Genomic DNA, 17,563 nt, shown 5'->3' with positions numbered 1-17,563 from the left:
TTGTATTCTTAGAAAGTAAGAAGAAATCTTGAAATCACATTGAAGGAAAAATGTTTATGGAAAAGAAGTTTGATAGGCATGTAAAATCAGAATGACTAATACTTGGTTTATTTTTTAGGGCCATGCTGTAGGACTTGTGAAGAATTTAGCCTTGATGGCATATATTTCAGTTGGATCTCAACCATCTCCAATTCTGGAATTTTTAGAAGAATGGAGTATGGAAAATTTAGAAGAAATTTCTCCTGCAGCTATTGCTGAGTGTGTATAGATGGAATTAGTTTTTTAAACTATAGTTAATCTTTAGTTGTTGCTTAGTATAGAATTGTTAAGTGTAAAATGCTTTTGCTTTTTCATTGTAGTGCAACCAAGATTTTTGTTAATGGCTGCTGGGTTGGAATACATAAAGATCCCGAACAACTTATGAACACCCTAAGGAAATTGAGACGTCAGATGGACATCATTGTGTCTGAGGTAAGAATCTTTAGTTAAGAGGGTGTGAACTGTGAGATTTTTAAACAAGGCATACGACTAGTGAAAGTTATCTTTGCATTGGCATCTTTTCTTTGAACTTTATTCCCTTGAACTGTAAAGTGTAAATTTAATTATAAGTTATTGCTAGGCCGGGTGCAGTGGCTCATGCCTGTAATCCCAGCACTTTGGGAGGCCAAGGCGCAGATCACCTGAGGTCAGGAGTTCAAGTGCAGCCTGGCCAATATGGCGAAACCCCATCTCTACTAAAAATACAACAATTAGCCAGGCATGGTGGCATGGGCCTGTAATCGCAGCTACTCGGGAGGCTGAGACAGGAGAATCACTTGAACCCGGGAGGCGGGGGTTACGGTGAGGTGAGATTGCACCTCTGCACTCCAGCCTGGGTGACAGAGTGGGTCTCTGTCTCAAAAAATAAAAAAAAGCCTGGGCATGGTGGCTCACGCCTGTAATCCCAGCACTTTGGGAGGCTAAGGCGGGTGGATCACAAGGTCAAGAGATTGAGACCATCCTGGCCAACATGGTGAAACCCTGTCTCTACTAAAAATACAAAAATTAGCTGGGCGTGGTGGTGCGCGCCTGTAGTCCCAGCTACTCAGGAAGCTGAAGCAGGAGAATTGCTTGAACCCAGGAGGCGGAGGTTGCAGTGAGCCAAGATCACACCACTGCACTCCAGCCAGGCGACAGAGCGAGACTCCATCTCAAAAAAAGAAGTTATTGCTTGCTTTAATCTTTGGATGCATGCTTCCAAAAATTTTGGCACATTTTAAATTATTAAATTATATTTTAGAACTCAAATTACATTTTAAAGTAAAAATTCTTTTGGGAATCTTTTTATAAAGCTGAGAATACTTTTAAAAAGGGAATAACCATCTGGGATTTATCCTTTGAATCCAGAAATTCATTAATAAAATGTGATATACCACTAATAGATTCTTTTATATTTTGGAGGATATTGAAGTGCTTTGGGATTAGGATGGGTTTTAAAAAAATCATTACAATAAGGCCGGGCCTGGTGGCTCATGCCTGTAATCCCAGCACTTTGGGAGGTCGAGGCAGGCGGATCACTTGAGGTCAGGAGTTTGAGACCAGCCTGGCCAACATGGCAAAACCCTGTCTCTACTAAAAATAAAAAAATCAGCCGGGCATGGTAGCATGCGCCTGTAGTCCCAGCTACTCGGGAAGCTGAGGCATGAGAATTGCTTAAACCCGGGAGGCAGAGGTTGCAATGAGCAGAGATTGCACCATTGTACTCCAGCCTGGGTGACAGAGTGAGACTCTGTCTCCAAAAATTTATTTAAAAAAAAAAAAATCATTACAATATATTGTGAACTTTATTACTCTCCCAAATAAGGGTTTTAGTATACTGTTTGCGGAATGTAGTTCAGGCTTTTAATTTTCCCAAATCTATACCTTGGGTGAAAGTGGTTTTTGAGAGAAACTGAACACGCTTAGCCAGTAGCTGGTCTTTGTACCTAAAACAGCAGAGAAGAGAGTTTGGTTGTTCTGGGCCTTTTCCAGCAGCAGACCCTGAGTGTTTTTTTGTTGTTGTTGTTGGGGGGCGGGGACAGAGTCTGGCTCTGTTGCCCAGGCTGGAGTGGAGTGTTGCTATCTTAGCTCACTGCAACCTCTGTCTCCCAGGTTCAAGAAATTCTCATGCCTCAGCCTCCTGAGTAGCTGGGATTACAGATGTGTACCACCATGCCCGGCTAATTTTTGTATTTCTATTTTTATTTTTTTGAGGTGGAGTCTCACTCTCTTGCTCAGGCTGGAGTGCAGTGGCATGATCTCGGCTCACTGCAACGTCTGCCTCCCGGGTTCAAGCAATTCTCCTGCTTCAGCCTCCTGAGTAGCTGGGATTACAGGTGCCTGCCACCATGCCTGGCTAATTTTTGTATTTTTAGTAGAGACTGGGTTTCTCCATGTTGGCCAGCCTGGTCTCGAACTCCTGACCTCAGGTGATCCACCTGCCTCAGCCTCCCAAAGTGCTGGGATTATAGACGTGAGCCACTGCGCCTGGCCAATTTTTGTATTTTTGGTAGAGATGGGGTTTTGCCATAGTTGGCCAGGCTGGTCTTGAAGTCCTGGGCTTAAGCCATCTGCCTGCCTTGGCCTTCCAAAGTACTGGGATAACAGGTGTGAGCCACTGAGCCCAGCCTGGCCCTGGGTTTTGACCCAGGCTTATTTACAGCTTGAAGGCAGGAAGAGAGTGATTCACTTGAGGGCAGGCAAGGCTAAGAGAAAGCTCAAAAAAATGTCTCTCTCTGTCTCTCTATCTCTCTATCTCTGTATTTTTTAATAGATTAAAAAATCTGGGCATTATGTTGCCCAGTTGGTCTTGAACTCCTGGGCTCAAGCAGTCCTTCCTGCCTTGGCATCCCAGAGTGTTGGGAGCTATGCAGTAGGTTGGCTGTATTTTTTTTTTTTTCTTTTTTTTTTGAGAGGATGTCTCTCTGTCACCCAGGCTGGAATGCAGTGGCACAATCATGGTTCACTGCAGCCTCTACCTCCTGGGCCCCAACGATCCTCCCACCTCAGGCTCCTAAGTGGCTGAGACCACAAGGTGTGTGCCACCACACCCAGGTTTTGTTCATCACATAGTGTGTATTATGTATTTAGCTCTGCTGTTGTAATGAGAACCAATCGTAGATAATACATAAACGGATAAAACTGTGTTTACAAAAACAGCTGGTGGGTGAGGTAGAGTGGTCGGGTGTGGTGGCTCATGCCTGTAATGGCATAACTTGGGCTGGCTGAGGTGGGAGGATCGCTTAAAGCTAGGAATTTAGGACCAACCACCCTGGGCAACATATCAAGACCATGTTTATATTAAAAAAAAAAAAAAGAGAAAAAGACCCATAGAGCTGTTAGGAATGTTAGTTTTCTAAGAACTTAAGGCGGTGCATTTGAAAGAAGAATCTTTCTTGGACTTTAGAATACTACTCATGATATTTTTGCTCACAGTGTTCCTCCTTAAATTACTTTTCTAAGGACAGGCAGTAGACTAGGAACTTGGAACATTTTTCTCTTTCTTGTCTTTTGACTCATTTTAGAGAAAAACTTGATGTTTTGTTGTTTTGTTTTGTTTTTTGAGACAGGGTCTTACTCTATTGCCCAGGCTGGAGTGCAGTGGCATGATCTTGGCTCACTGCAACCTCTGCCTCCCGGGTTCAAGTGATTCTTTACCTCAGCCTCCTGAGGGGCTGGGATTACAGGCGCACACCACCACGCCCAGATAATTTTTGTATTTTTAGTAGAGACAGGGTTTCACCATGTTTGCCAGGCTGGTCTCAAACTCCTGACCTCAAGGTGATCTGCCCACCTTTGCCTCACAAAGTGTTGGGATTACTGGCGTGAGCCACCGTGCCTGGTCTTTTTTTTTCTTTTTTTTTTTTTGAGACGGAGTCTTGCTCTGTCGCCCAGGCTGGAGTGCAGTGGCGTGATCTCGGCTCACTGCAAGCTCTGCCTCCCGGGTTCATGCCATTCTCCTGCCTTAGCCTCCTGAGTAGCCGGGACTACAGGCACCTGCCACCACGCCTGGCTAATTTTTTTTTGTATTTTTAGTAGAGATGGGGTTTCACCGTGTTAGCTAGGATGGTCTCGATCTCCTGACCTCGTGATCCATCCACCTCGGCCTCCCAGAGTGCGGGATTACAGGCTTGAGCCACCGTGCCTGGTCTTTAATAGCATATTTTATTTGACTTGATACATCCTAAAGTATTACATCAACATTCTATTAATATAAAAATTATTAGTAAACTATTTTACGTTCTTTTTTTTCTGGTTTGGTGCTGTCTTTCAAATCCATTATGTAGTTTATACTTACAACACATCTCAGTTCAGAATCGCCATGTTTCAAGTGCTCAGTCGCATGTGGCTATCCACTGTATTAGATAGCTAGACTATAAGCCATTTGTCTGAGGGTGGGTGTGAGTAGTCAGGCTTACGTCTGATAGGTGGGTGTGAGAAGTCAGGCTAATGACTGGGAAAGTATGGTCAAAGCGAAGTGATATAGGGCTGGTTTTTGAAAGGTTACAGGGTGAGATATATGTCATCAGCAAAGAGCCAAAATAAGAAATTGTCATATACTAGTGTTTGTGGTATTGAAAAAATATTTCCTACGTTAACTTGCATGACATTATTACCAGATAGTATTGTACAGGTTTATAATTGCCAAGGTTAGATTTTTCATTCATAAAATTTTAAATTATACCTAAGTTTTTAATATGTTAAACAATGGTAAACTAAGATTTGCACATTTTACTTGATAAATTGGTTGCTCCAGAAATTTAGTAGGATTTGTATTGTATTTTTAACTAAGCCTAATAATAAAGAGAAAATAAAAATTCGTGGAACTGTTTTTTCTTTTTATATGTAGGTTTCTATGATCAGAGATATTCGAGAGAGGGAGATTCGGATCTATACAGATGCAGGCCGTATTTGTAGACCACTTCTGATTGTGGAAAAACAAAAGCTACTTTTGAAGAAGAGGCATATTGACCAATTGAAAGAGAGAGAATATAACAACTATAGGTAAAAACATGCAGTGAGAAAAATGTGTGTATTAAAAATTGAGATAGAATTTACGTACTGTAAAATTAACCATTTTTTAATTTTTTATATTTTTATTTAATTTTATTTATTTATTTATTTTTTTGACACAGCCTCAGCTGTGTCGCCCATGCTGGAGTGCAGTGATGCGATCTTGGCTCACTAACCTCCACCTCCTGGGTTCAAGCAATTCTCCTGCCTCAACCACCGTAGTAGCTGGGATTACAGGTGTGTGCCACCACACCCAGCTAATTTTTGTATTTTTGGTAGAGACAGGGTTTCGCCATGTTGGCCAGGCTGGTCTTGAACTCCTGGTCTCAGGTGATCCGCCTGCTTCAGCCTCCCAGAGTGCTGGGATTACAGGCATGAGCCACTGCGTCCGGCAAGTTAACGATTTTTAAGAAGTATACAATTAGTGGTTTTTAGTGTGTTTGCAATGTTGTGCAACCATCACCACTATCTTAATTTTAGAATACTTTCATTGCCCCGAAAAAACTCTGTATCCTTAGGAGTCACATTTGTTTTTCTTAACTTCTCTTATGAAGCAAGATAATTAATAGGATTTTATTTAAGCTTAAAAGTCTTTTGATTGCCCAGGTGTAGTGGCTCATGCCTGTAATCTCAGCACTTTGGGAGGTCAAGGTGGGAGGATTGCTTGAGGCCAGGAGTTCAAGACCAGTCTGGGCAACATATTGAGACTCTCATCTCTCCAAAAAATAAAAAAATTAGTCAAGTGTGGTGGAATGCACCTGCAGTCCAGCTACTCAGGAGGCAGGAGGATCACTTGAGCCCAGGAGTAGTGAGCTTTGATTGTACCAGCCTGGGCAACAGAGCAAGACCCTGTCTCAAAAAAAAAAAGTTTTTGTGATATATTAAAATCTATTAATAGTAATAATGCGAAATAACCTATATAATCTAAATTATTACATATAATATGACAATAATATGAATAATATAATAAGAAATTTAGTAAAAAGATGAAGCTGCTTTAAATATTTATTTTTTAGCAATATGAATGTATAGTTATGTATACTAATATAAAAATCATTCAAACAATATGTATGATAAATTTAAAAAATTGCCCTCCAATGTATACTCTCTTCTTCACAAGTATATACTGGTAACAGTTAGGTGTGTATTCTTCCAGTGCTTATTCTCCAGCAGCTTACCTATTTCACTTGTCAACAATCATGTAACTATGTTGGTCAGTTATATGTAATATTAAACTATATATATAAAAATATATATGTATATTTAATATATAATATTAAACTTATTTAAATATAAATATAGGAATACTTTTAAGTAGGAGGAATAGTTAGTTAAAATACTTCAGGAAATAGAAAATTGAGTGAATTCTTTTTTAGTTGGCAGGATCTTGTGGCCAGTGGGGTAGTGGAATATATTGATACCCTGGAAGAAGAAACAGTGATGCTTGCAATGACTCCAGATGATTTACAGGAGAAAGAAGTAGCTTATTGTTCCACATATACACACTGTGAGATTCATCCCTCAATGATCCTTGGTGTCTGTGCATCTATTATTCCCTTTCCTGATCATAACCAGGTTGGTATCACTTTTTGTCTTCTGGTGTGAGGAATTGGGAGAAGTAATAAAAATTGAAAGTAACTCTGTAGTCTTATCTGGAGGGAAAAAGCCTTTTAATGAAAAGGCTATTAACTCCTACGGAATCAGTATTTGATATAATTGCTGTTGTGTTTCATGGTTAAGAGCCGTAATTGATTATTCCAAATGGTTATTACTTACTGTTTTTGAAAAAAATCAGGAGTTTTACCAATCATATTTCTTTTGATTTATTGTCAGAGTCTTTTCCATTAGTGATAGTAACTTTTTGTTGTTTCTGCTTTTCATTTTTACGTTTAGTCCCCTAGAAACACATACCAGTCTGCTATGGGTAAGCAGGCTATGGGAGTTTACATCACCAACTTCCATGTTCGCATGGACACATTGGCCCATGTTCTCTATTATCCTCAAAAGCCACTTGTGACTACACGGTCTATGGAATATCTACGATTTAGAGAGCTGCCAGCAGGTATGGTCAGTTTTGCTCCACGTTATTTAAGATCCTTCCGTGCTTAAGGCACTTTTCTGGGTGCTTGGGAGGATTAAAAAATAAATATGACATAGTGCCTGTTCTCACGGAATTTATAATATGGTGGGAAACATGAACATAATAAAAAGGTAGGTATGTGGAAAGTGTTTTGGTGGAGGTACAAAGTCCTTTGGAAGCACAGACTGATGGAAGCAATTAATTCCTGTTGGAAGTCTAGATCCAATTTCATGGAGAAGGTGGCATTTTAGATTGGAGCAAAATTGATGAAGGGGTATTTGCATTTGAGAGGTGGTTTAAGCAAGGGCCCAGATGGACGAAGACATGCAAAATGTACGGTACAGTTAGTCATGTCAGCTTAGTGGGAGTGGAGTGTAAATATATGGAAGTGTGAAAGCTTGGTCTCAGTGTGGAGAGAGCTTGAACAGGTTGAATTTATTTTGAAAACGGAGACCCACCCAACCTTTTGGATCAGGGAAGTAATACAATTAGAAATTTGTTTTAGGAATACCATTCTGACAGTGGCATAAAGGGTAGATTACAATCAGGTACTGTATTAGCAGGGAGCTAATTTAGGGGTTTTTGCAGTAGTATAAATGTGAAATGGCAAGGTCCTAAAGAAATGAAAAAGAATGATGGGTAAGATACCTTTTGAAATACACTTCATAGGACTTGATGACTGGTTGAGTGTGGAGCAATGAAGAGAGGAATTGGAAATACTGTTGGTGTTTGTGGCTTGGGTGATTAGAGAGAGGTGCTTTGAATAGGTTGGGGGAAAAATAAGATTGGGAACATGTTAGAAGGGGAAAGAGGTTTTAGAGGTAAGACAATAATTTTGTTTTGGATACGTTGATTTAGTGTCTTAGTGTCAGAACACTAAGACGTGAACTTCCAACAGTGAGTTGCAAACATGATTTGAAAGAAGGTCAAGTCTAGAGATGTAAAATTTTTAATTTATTAATGATAATTATAGATTACTATGAAATTGCCTAAGGAGAATTTAGAATGAGAAAAAGGCCAGAGGCAGACAATTTTAGACACCAGGAAGAGAAATTAAGAGAGATTTGAGAAGTAGCTGATAAGGAGGGGAATTCCGGGTTTGTAGGAGATTCTCAGGGAGACTGGATGGTGGGTAAAATGGTGAAGAGAAATCTGAAGGGTATGAGTGTTGACTATTAAAGGAGACAGTAGAGTTCTTTGGCGCTGTTATCTTTTGTATTAACAGACTTTTGGCTTTGAATGTGGGTAACATTTGTTATTTGTTAGTAAAGTTTATCTTTAGTGTACTGTAATGGGGCTCTACCATTTTGATAGCAAATTCTCATAGGTTAAAATTACTTATTTTCAAAATCCTCCACAAGGGGTTCCTCTTGTCTAGAAAAGCAAAATCTGTTAGGTTGTCTACACAGTAGGCATGTATCTCTGGGCTGTGCTTGCAGTGCTGTGTTTCCTCCAACATTTAGATAATACAGTTTCTTTATGGCTAGAGAGGAAAATAAATATACAGAAGGACTAGGTTTGAAAACAAATGTTCCTTTGGTACTGGTGTGAAGTGGAGAGTCATGGCTGGCAGGGACTGCAGTTCTGTTATTCCTGACTTCATCATGGCATCTTTATTTTGAAAGTCTTTTATTTTTTTGTAGAGATAGGGTCTACTTTGTTGCCCAGGCTGGTCTCAAACTACTGGGCTGAAGTGATTTTCCCACCTCAGCCTCCCAAAGTGCCGGGATTACAGATGTAAGCCACTACGGCCAGCCCATCATAACCATCTTTAAAAAAACTTTTAACATTTTACCACATTTGCTCTATTATTCTCTCCCTTTTTATTTCTCCTCCTGAACCACATGAGAGTAAGTTGCAGGCATGAAGCCATATCACTCTTTAATTCTTCAGTATGTGTTTCCTAAGAACAAGGACATTCTCTGCAGTGTAGCCATCAAAATCAGGGTAACATTGATATCCATATAGTCAGCAGTCCTCAATTCAAATTTTGCCAGTTGTCCTAATGATGTCTTTTTTTTTTTTTTTTGAGAAAGCAACTGTTATTGTATTCAAACCTAACAATGTCTTTAATGGGTCTAGGAGCTAATCCAGGATTGTGCATTGCATTTAATTGCATGGTTCTTTAGTTTCCTTAATCTAGAACAGTTTCTCAGTCTTTCCTTGTCTTTCATGACCTTGACATTTGTGAAGAGTTCAGGAAAGTTATTTTTGCATTGTGTCTCAATTTAGGTTTGACTATTGTTTCCTCATGATGATATCCAGGTTATGAATATCAAGTTATTTTATTTTATTTTTTTGAGACGGATTCTCGCTCTGCCACCAGGCTGGAGTGCAGTGGCACGATCTCGGTTCGCTGCAACCTCTGCCTCCCGGGTTTAAGCGATTCTTCTGTCTCAGCCTCCCGAGTAGCTGGGACTGCAGGCGCGTGCCACCACGCCCAGCTAGTTTTTGTGTTTTTATTAGAGATGGGGTTTCACCATGTTGGCCAGGATGGTCTCAATCGCTTGACCTTGTGATCCACCTGCCTCGGTCTCCCAAAGTGCTGGGATTACAGGCGTGAGCCACCATGCCCGACCTAAATATCAAGTTATTTTATGGGCTCATCAAACAAAGTGTTTTGGCAGCAGCAACTAAGAATTTCATTGTGGTGGAAAAGATATGATACTTTCTTGGTGGCAGAAGGAGAGGGGAATAGGGTAGTATCAGTTTCAAACCTAAAAGCTGGGGCTTGAGTCTATTGCTTATTAATTTTGGGATCATGGGTAGATTATTAATTCACTCCTCTGATTCATGAGAATAATAATGCTTATCTTGTTTATGGCACAGAGTTGCTATGAGGATCAGGAAACTTGGTTTGGGGAGGCACTTTCTAAGTAGGAGGTGACTCATGTGTAATCACTTACTATAAGAATGGATACATTGGGAGTGACTAGTCCTAGGATTTGCTTGTGGGAGATATTTAGCCATCAGAGTAGTTGCCTCACAGATTGCTATTCCAGGAGGAATAGACTTTGGCAGTTACCATGATAACAAACACCCAAGCATTTATGGCAAATATGATGTAATTAAAGTTGATTTAAAGAAAGGGCAGTTTTTCTGTTTTCCAGGTGATGTTTTAATTTATGCTCTTAAATTCACTGCAGGCATCAACTCAATTGTGGCCATTGCATCATACACTGGATATAATCAGGAAGACTCTGTTATCATGAATCGTTCAGCTGTAGACCGTGGCTTCTTCAGGTTAGTATTTTGTAAATTTGTCAAAACACAGATACAGTGGAAACACTAATTTTTTATTCAAGAAAAGTTCTTAAAATACAGTTAACTACGCCGCACTCCAGAAAGTGGAAGGACTGGTTGATGGTCACAAACAGCTGAAGATACTACTTCTTGTATCTCTCAGGATTTTCAAATGCTAGTATTTTGAGCCTTTCTTTTGGTAAGGAAATATACAGTTGCATTTAGATAATATAGAAATGTCCAAAGAAGAAATAAAAATAACTTAGAATCCATAGATAACTATTGTTAAAATTATAGTGTGTTTTCTTTTCACTCTTTTTTTCCATTATGCTTCAGTTTGATTGTCGACAAACAGACCTCAAATTCAAGGCATATAAAGATTGTTTTAAAAACTGGGAATTTAGTAGAGGAGATGGATTTTCCTTTTTCTGTGTAGTTTCAAAGGGTAGCACTAGAACTCAGAGGATAGATACTATGGCTTAATGTAAAAACTTTTTTTTTTTTTTTTTTTTTTTTTGAGACAGAGTCTTTCTGTTGCCAAGACTGGAATGCAGTGGTGCAATCTTGGTTCACTTGCAATCTCTGCCTCCCAGGTTTCAAGAGAGTCTCCTACCTCAGCTGCCCAAGTACCTGGGATTACAGGCATGCACCACCACGCCCAGCATTTTTTTGTTGTTGTTGTTTGGTATTTTTAGTAGAGACGGGGTTTCACCATGTTGGCCAGGCTGGTCTCAAACTCCTGACTTCAGCTGATCCACCCATCTCAGCTTCCCAAAGTGCTAGGATTACAGGCGTGAGCCACCATGCTCAGGCAATGTTAAAACTTCTCACTGGAAGTGTTTGAGTAGAACCTAGGTGACCATCTTTCAGGGTTATTATGTAATGGATTCTTAAATGTGTTGGAGGTTGGATTCATTGACCCCTGGGTCTCTTCCATTTTGACATATAATACTAGGTGGTTAAGGTTATGGGTCAGATGCTACATATGTATAACTCATGTGATAACATTTAGAGTTTAACTCAGACCCTTAATGCAGTTACTGTTGTCCCAGATTCATAGTTTAAATTGTCTCCCAAATTTCAAGTAAATGAGAAATTGTTTGTATAGTCTCAGCCCTTTTGTTAAAAGAAAATAGACTTTACCTTTAGAACCATGTGTTTTTAGGTCTGTTTTCTATCGCTCATACAAAGAACAGGAGTCTAAAAAAGGATTCGATCAAGAAGAAGTTTTTGAGAAGCCTACACGTGAAACATGCCAGGGTAAGTGACACTAACATTTAAATGATGGAATCCAAAGTTAACTTACTGTGGTTTTCCTAAGTGATTTTGATGGGTTGTGTCACCCTGTGCCTGCCCCCGTCCTCCTCTCCCTTTTTTTGTGCAATGAAAGTGTGTTTTCATGTTATTCTTAGAGTTCACATCTAAGAAAATATGTGTATTTGATAAAAGTCTCTGCACCTAGGAGTGAGCTTGCTATAGACCTTCCTTCCTGGTAGGTCCTGCATTGAGGAGGGAGTTTAGGAAATCAGAGAGGTCATGCAATTTCTGGGGACACACTTCACACCTGCCCCCCTTCCTTTCTAAATTATGGTGTGATCATAATATTTGTTCAGCCACATTATTTGTAAACATTTAAAAAATAACCAGTGAGAAGAGGATACCTAGCATTTGTTGTTTCTTCTAGAAAACTCAAACTTACTTTCTAGTTATTTATTTTGACAGACACTTAAAACCTGCTTATGCAGTGGGATGGATGGGATGTTCCAGGGAAATGCAGTATCTCTGCTACAGTGTTGACTCTGAATAGCATTGCATGAAGTAAAATGTATTTTGTTTCCTTTGCCATCTTCCTGTTACTCCCCTTCCATTGGGTGGCTCTGTGTAGTAGTGAATTGATGTCCAGTGGAGTTAAGATTGAGTTAAGATGAAATCCACAATTTCTGTGGGAGGATGTGTGCAGAGGGCATCCATAGATATTCTCTTTTTAATTTAAAAAAATTTTTCTCCTGTACCCACTGATGGCAGAGATATTCTTTCTCTTGTAATATAGAAATCAGAAGATGACAAAAAACATATCCAAAGTCACTCGATAAATGTCTGTCATGGAAGAATCTGCTTTCCCAATGCTGATTCCAATGTTCTTTTCCTTCATAGACTTTTTTTTTTTGTTTTCTGTGTGGACTGTAGTATTAGAGTTCAGAATAGTTTGTAATATTTGGAATAAGGGTGTGATTCATGGTATAGAGACTCCTGTGGCCTTCTCTCTGACTTGGAACTGATTCATGTATGTGGTTTTTAATCTTTGTTGGGGATTATGTGACATTCCATGTCTATTTCCTCACAGGCATGAGGCATGCCATTTACGACAAGCTGGATGATGATGGTTTGATAGCTCCAGGGGTTCGTGTATCAGGAGATGATGTTATTATAGGCAAAACAGTCACCTTGCCTGAAAATGAAGATGAATTGGAGAGCACCAATAGACGCTATACCAAGAGAGACTGTAGCACTTTTCTCAGAACTAGCGAGACGGGCATTGTGGATCAGGTTATGGTAACTCTCAACCAGGAAGGATATAAATTTTGTAAAATAAGGGTGAGTACAACTTTGTTCATGTAGCTAATTTTAGAAAGTAAACCAAATCCACTTAACTAACTTATTTTTATATGAATTTAGGTACGCTCTGTTAGGATTCCACAGATTGGAGACAAATTTGCTAGTCGACATGGTCAAAAGGGTACTTGTGGTATTCAGTATAGACAAGAGGTAGGTATCTTTGATCTCCCTCATGCCCAAACCAGTTTTGTTAAATTTTTTTTTTTTTAAATCAAAATTTGCTTTAACTTAAGAGCTCAAAGATGATACAGGTTGAACTTTTTGATTTTATTGTTGAATAAGTATATGAACATACCATGTTTAAACAGAATTTGGGACATACAGTAATTCAGTTGGGAGAACTGAAATGTCAGTTCTAGTTTAGTATATGTATCTTTAAGTCCCTTTTAAAATTTTTCTTTGTAGGATATGCCTTTCACCTGTGAAGGTATCACCCCTGATATCATCATCAATCCCCATGCCATCCCCTCTCGTATGACTATTGGTCACTTAATTGAATGCCTTCAAGGGAAGGTAAGAGATATTCTTCAAAAATATAGATTCTAAGCTGATGCTTCTTCTAAAACTCTGATAGGTGATTGCTCTCAAATTTGAGCCAGGGTACTTTGTGAAAAGCTAGTGTGAGACTTACTTTTCTGCTTTCAGATTGCTTATGATTCTGCCATTTTTTTTGGCAATTTACAAAGTTATGGACAAGTCAGAATTTTTGTGAGATATACTACATTCAACTAATACTTACATATGTGATTTTCCTTTTGACTAGTTCTTTTCTGTAGATGAACAGTTAATTTGTTGATGGAGAGTTCAATGTGAACTTAATAATTTTATAGTTCTATTATCAGCTCTGCCTGCATCTTTTGGTGGAGGTTTTCTATTTTTAAGTATTCTTTTAAGGTAAAGTGGTAATAGTCTAACATATGGATGGCTTGGTTTTAGGGCATTAAAATGTCATTTTCCTTTGAGCCATCTGAAGTACTTAGGAGTCTCACTCTTTTTGTACCTGATCCCATGGATCGACTTCTATTTGAATACTTATAATTGAGTTTTTCTTTCTTAAGCAAGTTTATTTGTTCTAAATATTTTGTGTAAGATTATAAAATGAACCTTATATATCACAGCTTTCCATAACATAGATTTTGAGTTCAAAATCTTTGAATTTTAAAATACTTAAAATAATACTTTCAAATTTTAAAAGTATTTAAAAATTTTTTGAATGCATTTTTATTGATATGACTTTTAGGGGGAGACAGACTGAAGCAACATTTTAAAGAGTACTTTTTTTTTTAAAAGGTATCGGCTAACAAGGGTGAAATTGGTGATGCCACTCCATTTAATGATGCTGTTAACGTGCAGAAGATTTCTAATCTTTTATCTGATTATGGCTATCATCTCAGAGGAAATGAGGTATATTTGCTCTTATAGTAGTAATTTGCCACTTGTTTTTTTTTGTATGTGTGTAGTTTTATTCTGAAACAGTATAACCTTTTATTGAAGTATCATATGTGCACATATAGAAATGTACAGCTTGATGAATTTTCACAAAGTAAACACAGCTGCATGACTAACACCAAGATCTAAAAATGTGAAGGTAGCGACTGAACCTTTTTCAGTCGCTACCTTTCCACTCCCACCCCAAGCTAATTACTCTCTTAATTGCTAACATTATAGATTAGTTCTGTGCTTTGATTTTTATATAAATGGAGTAACACAATATATACACATATCTTCTTTGACGTTGTTTAATTTTTAGGTCTACACTTCAAAATCTGTTTGTTGCAGGTCCTGTACAATGGGTTCACTGGTCGAAAAATCACATCACAAATATTTATTGGCCCCACTTATTACCAGCGTTTGAAGCATATGGTGGATGATAAGATTCACTCTCGTGCTAGGGGACCTATTCAGATCCTCAACAGACAGCCCATGGAGGGTAGATCTCGGTAAGAACTGTATCATCATCATTATTATTAATTAACCTTATATTATGAAAAATGTCGACACACCAAAATGGAGATAGTGGTATAGTGAATGCCTGTGTGCCTGTTACCCCCATTTCAACAATTATCGACTGATGGCCAGTCTTGTTGCATTCATCTCTGTCCTTCTAACCTTTGATATTATCGTCATGTTTTAAAGGCAGAGTCTCACTCTGTCACCCAGGCTGGAGTGCAGTGGCATGCCCACAGCTCCCTGCAGCCTTGAACTGGGCACAAGCAATCCTACCTTAGCCTCCCAAGTAGCTAAATTGATATTGTCTCTTAAGTCCTTTTTTGAATTTATTGGTTGTCCTCCAACCTTTTTTTTAACTACAGGCATGTGCCACTACACCTTTAAAAAAAAAATTTTTTTTTTTTGTAGAGGCTAGGCGCAATGGCTCATGTCTGCAATCCCAGCATTTTGGGAGGCCAAGGCGGGTAGATCACCTGAGGTCAGGAGTCCAAGACCAGCCTGGTCAACATGGCAAAACACCGTTTCTACTAAAAATACAAAAAATTAGTCGGGCATGGTGGCACACACCTGTAATCCCAGCTACTCGGGAGGCTGAGGCATGAGAATCACTTGAACCTGGGAGGCGGAGGTTGCAGTGAGCCGAGATCACACCCCTGTGCTCCAGCCTGGGTGACAGAGTGAGACTTCATCTCAAAACAAAAAACAAAAAATTTTGTAGAGACGGGGGGTCTCACTATGTTGCCCAGGCTGGACTTGAACTCATGGCCACAATCCTCTAGCCTCAGCCTTCCAAAGTGTTGGAATTACAGGCGTGAACCACTGCACCCAGCCCTCTTGATTATTTTTAAGCAAAGCCCAGACATCATATAATTTCTCCTATAAATTTTTCAGTGTATATCTTTAAAACAATGGTTCTCAAATGTCTTGATCCCAGGAACCCAAAATGCTTTTGTTTTATGTGAGTTGTATTTATTGATATTTATCATATTAGAAGTTAAAGCTGAGATTTTAAATTTATTGTTTTAAAAATGCTAATAAGCTCATTACATGTTAACATAAATAACATGTTTTGGCTGGGCATGGTGGCTCACACCTGTAATTCCAGCTACTCGGGAGCCTGAGGGAAGAATTGCTTGAACCCAGGAGGTGGAGGTTGCAGTGAGCCGAGATCGTGCCACTGCACTCCAGCCTGGGCGACAGAGTGAGACTCTGTCTCGATAACAAAACAAAACAAAACAAAAAACCATGTTTAATGAAAAATATATCTATTTTCCAGATGAATTTAGTGACAAGAATAACATTGGTTTACATTTTTGCGAATCTCTCTAATGACCTGGCTTAATAGAAACAGCTGGATTCTTACATCTACTTCTGCATTCATTCCATTGTAGTATTTTATTTTTTATATTTAAGTATATGAGGAAGTTCTGATTTCATGCAAATAAGTGGTTGGAAAGAGAGGAATATTTTGGGTTTTTTTTTGCGAGACAGTCTCACTCTGTCACCCAGGCTGGAGTGCAGTGGTGCGATCTCGGCTCACAGCAACCTCCGCCTCCCGGATTCAAGCAATTCTCGTGCCTCGGCCTCCCGAGTAGCTGGGATTACAGGTGTGCACCACCATGCCCAGCTAATTTTTGTATTTTTTGTAGAGCCAAGGTTTCACCATTTTGCCCAGGCTGGTCTCAAACGGTTGGCCTCAAGTGATCCGCCTGCCTTGGCCTTCCAAATTGCTGGGATTACAGGCAACAGCCACCACGCCCAGCCCCCCCCTCCCCCGCCCCCCCCCCCCCTTTTTTTGAGACAGTTTCATCCCTGTTGCCTAGGCTGGAGTGTGGTGGCACAATCACAGCTCACTGCAGCCTCTACTTTCCAGGCTCAGGTGATCCTCCCATCTCAGCCTCAAGTAGCTGGGACTACAGGCATGCACCACCAAGCCCAGCTAATTTTTTATATTTTTTAGTAGAGACAGGGTTTTGCCATGTTTCCCAGCTGGTCTCAAACTCCTGAGCTTAAGTGATCCACCTGTCTGCCTTGGCCTCCCAAAGTGCTGGGATTACAGGCATGAGCCAAGGCGCCTGGCCTATGGATATTTTTTTGATACTACACCAAAACGATAAGTTGTAGTTTCTCAAAGGTTGGTTTTGATGTAGAAACTGAAACCATATGAATGAACCTTCTGTATTTTTTATGTTTGAAGTTCATTGGTTTGTCTTGTACTTCAGATGTATCTTTTACACATGCATAATTTGTAGCATCCTAATTGGTCATTTGGAAAATATTGGTTTGCTGAGTTACGTAGATTTTCAAATGTTAACACACTTCATTATAATAAAAAAATTGCATTTGTTAATATGACTACTGATGTCATTAGAAAAGCCTTTAAATATATCAGGAAGCTATCAAGCCCATAGTGGTGCATAGAAGTTTCCTAAAATTCTGATTTTTGCTTGAAGCTCACAGTTTTCATCATTTTCAACAAATACTTAAAATTATTTTCCTCAAAGACTTACTTTTTTCGTTTGCTTTCATTTCTTCTTGTTCATTTCTTTGTCTGCCAAATATTTACAACATCATCAACTTAATTCTAAGTCTGAATTAACATCATGGGTGTTAACATGTTGATGAGTTAACATAGTTGGTGTC

The 17,563-nt window shown here is 39.2% G+C and overlaps 1 protein-coding gene across 1 annotated transcript in view; it reads left to right on the top strand.

Annotated features, from left to right (window-relative positions):
* Positions 1-17,563, top strand: part of POLR2B (RNA polymerase II subunit B) — a 52,352-nt gene that overhangs the window by 31,797 nt on the left and 2,992 nt on the right. The window contains exons 12-23 of the mRNA XM_054683100.2: positions 119-258; positions 360-471; positions 4,868-5,022; positions 6,408-6,606; positions 6,925-7,093; positions 10,258-10,354; positions 11,520-11,614; positions 12,699-12,949; positions 13,031-13,120; positions 13,376-13,483; positions 14,261-14,374; positions 14,750-14,910. Of these exons, the coding sequence (XP_054539075.1) occupies positions 119-258; positions 360-471; positions 4,868-5,022; positions 6,408-6,606; positions 6,925-7,093; positions 10,258-10,354; positions 11,520-11,614; positions 12,699-12,949; positions 13,031-13,120; positions 13,376-13,483; positions 14,261-14,374; positions 14,750-14,910 (1,691 nt within the window). The remainder of the gene's footprint in view (positions 1-118; positions 259-359; positions 472-4,867; positions 5,023-6,407; positions 6,607-6,924; positions 7,094-10,257; positions 10,355-11,519; positions 11,615-12,698; positions 12,950-13,030; positions 13,121-13,375; positions 13,484-14,260; positions 14,375-14,749; positions 14,911-17,563) is intronic.

The sequence above is a fragment of the Pan troglodytes genome, chromosome 3, assembly GCF_028858775.2.
Source record: "Pan troglodytes isolate AG18354 chromosome 3, NHGRI_mPanTro3-v2.0_pri, whole genome shotgun sequence".
Taxonomy (NCBI): Eukaryota; Metazoa; Chordata; class Mammalia; order Primates; family Hominidae; genus Pan; species Pan troglodytes.
Note: the sequence above shows the minus strand (reverse complement) of the source record. Positions and strands in the feature narration are given on the sequence as shown.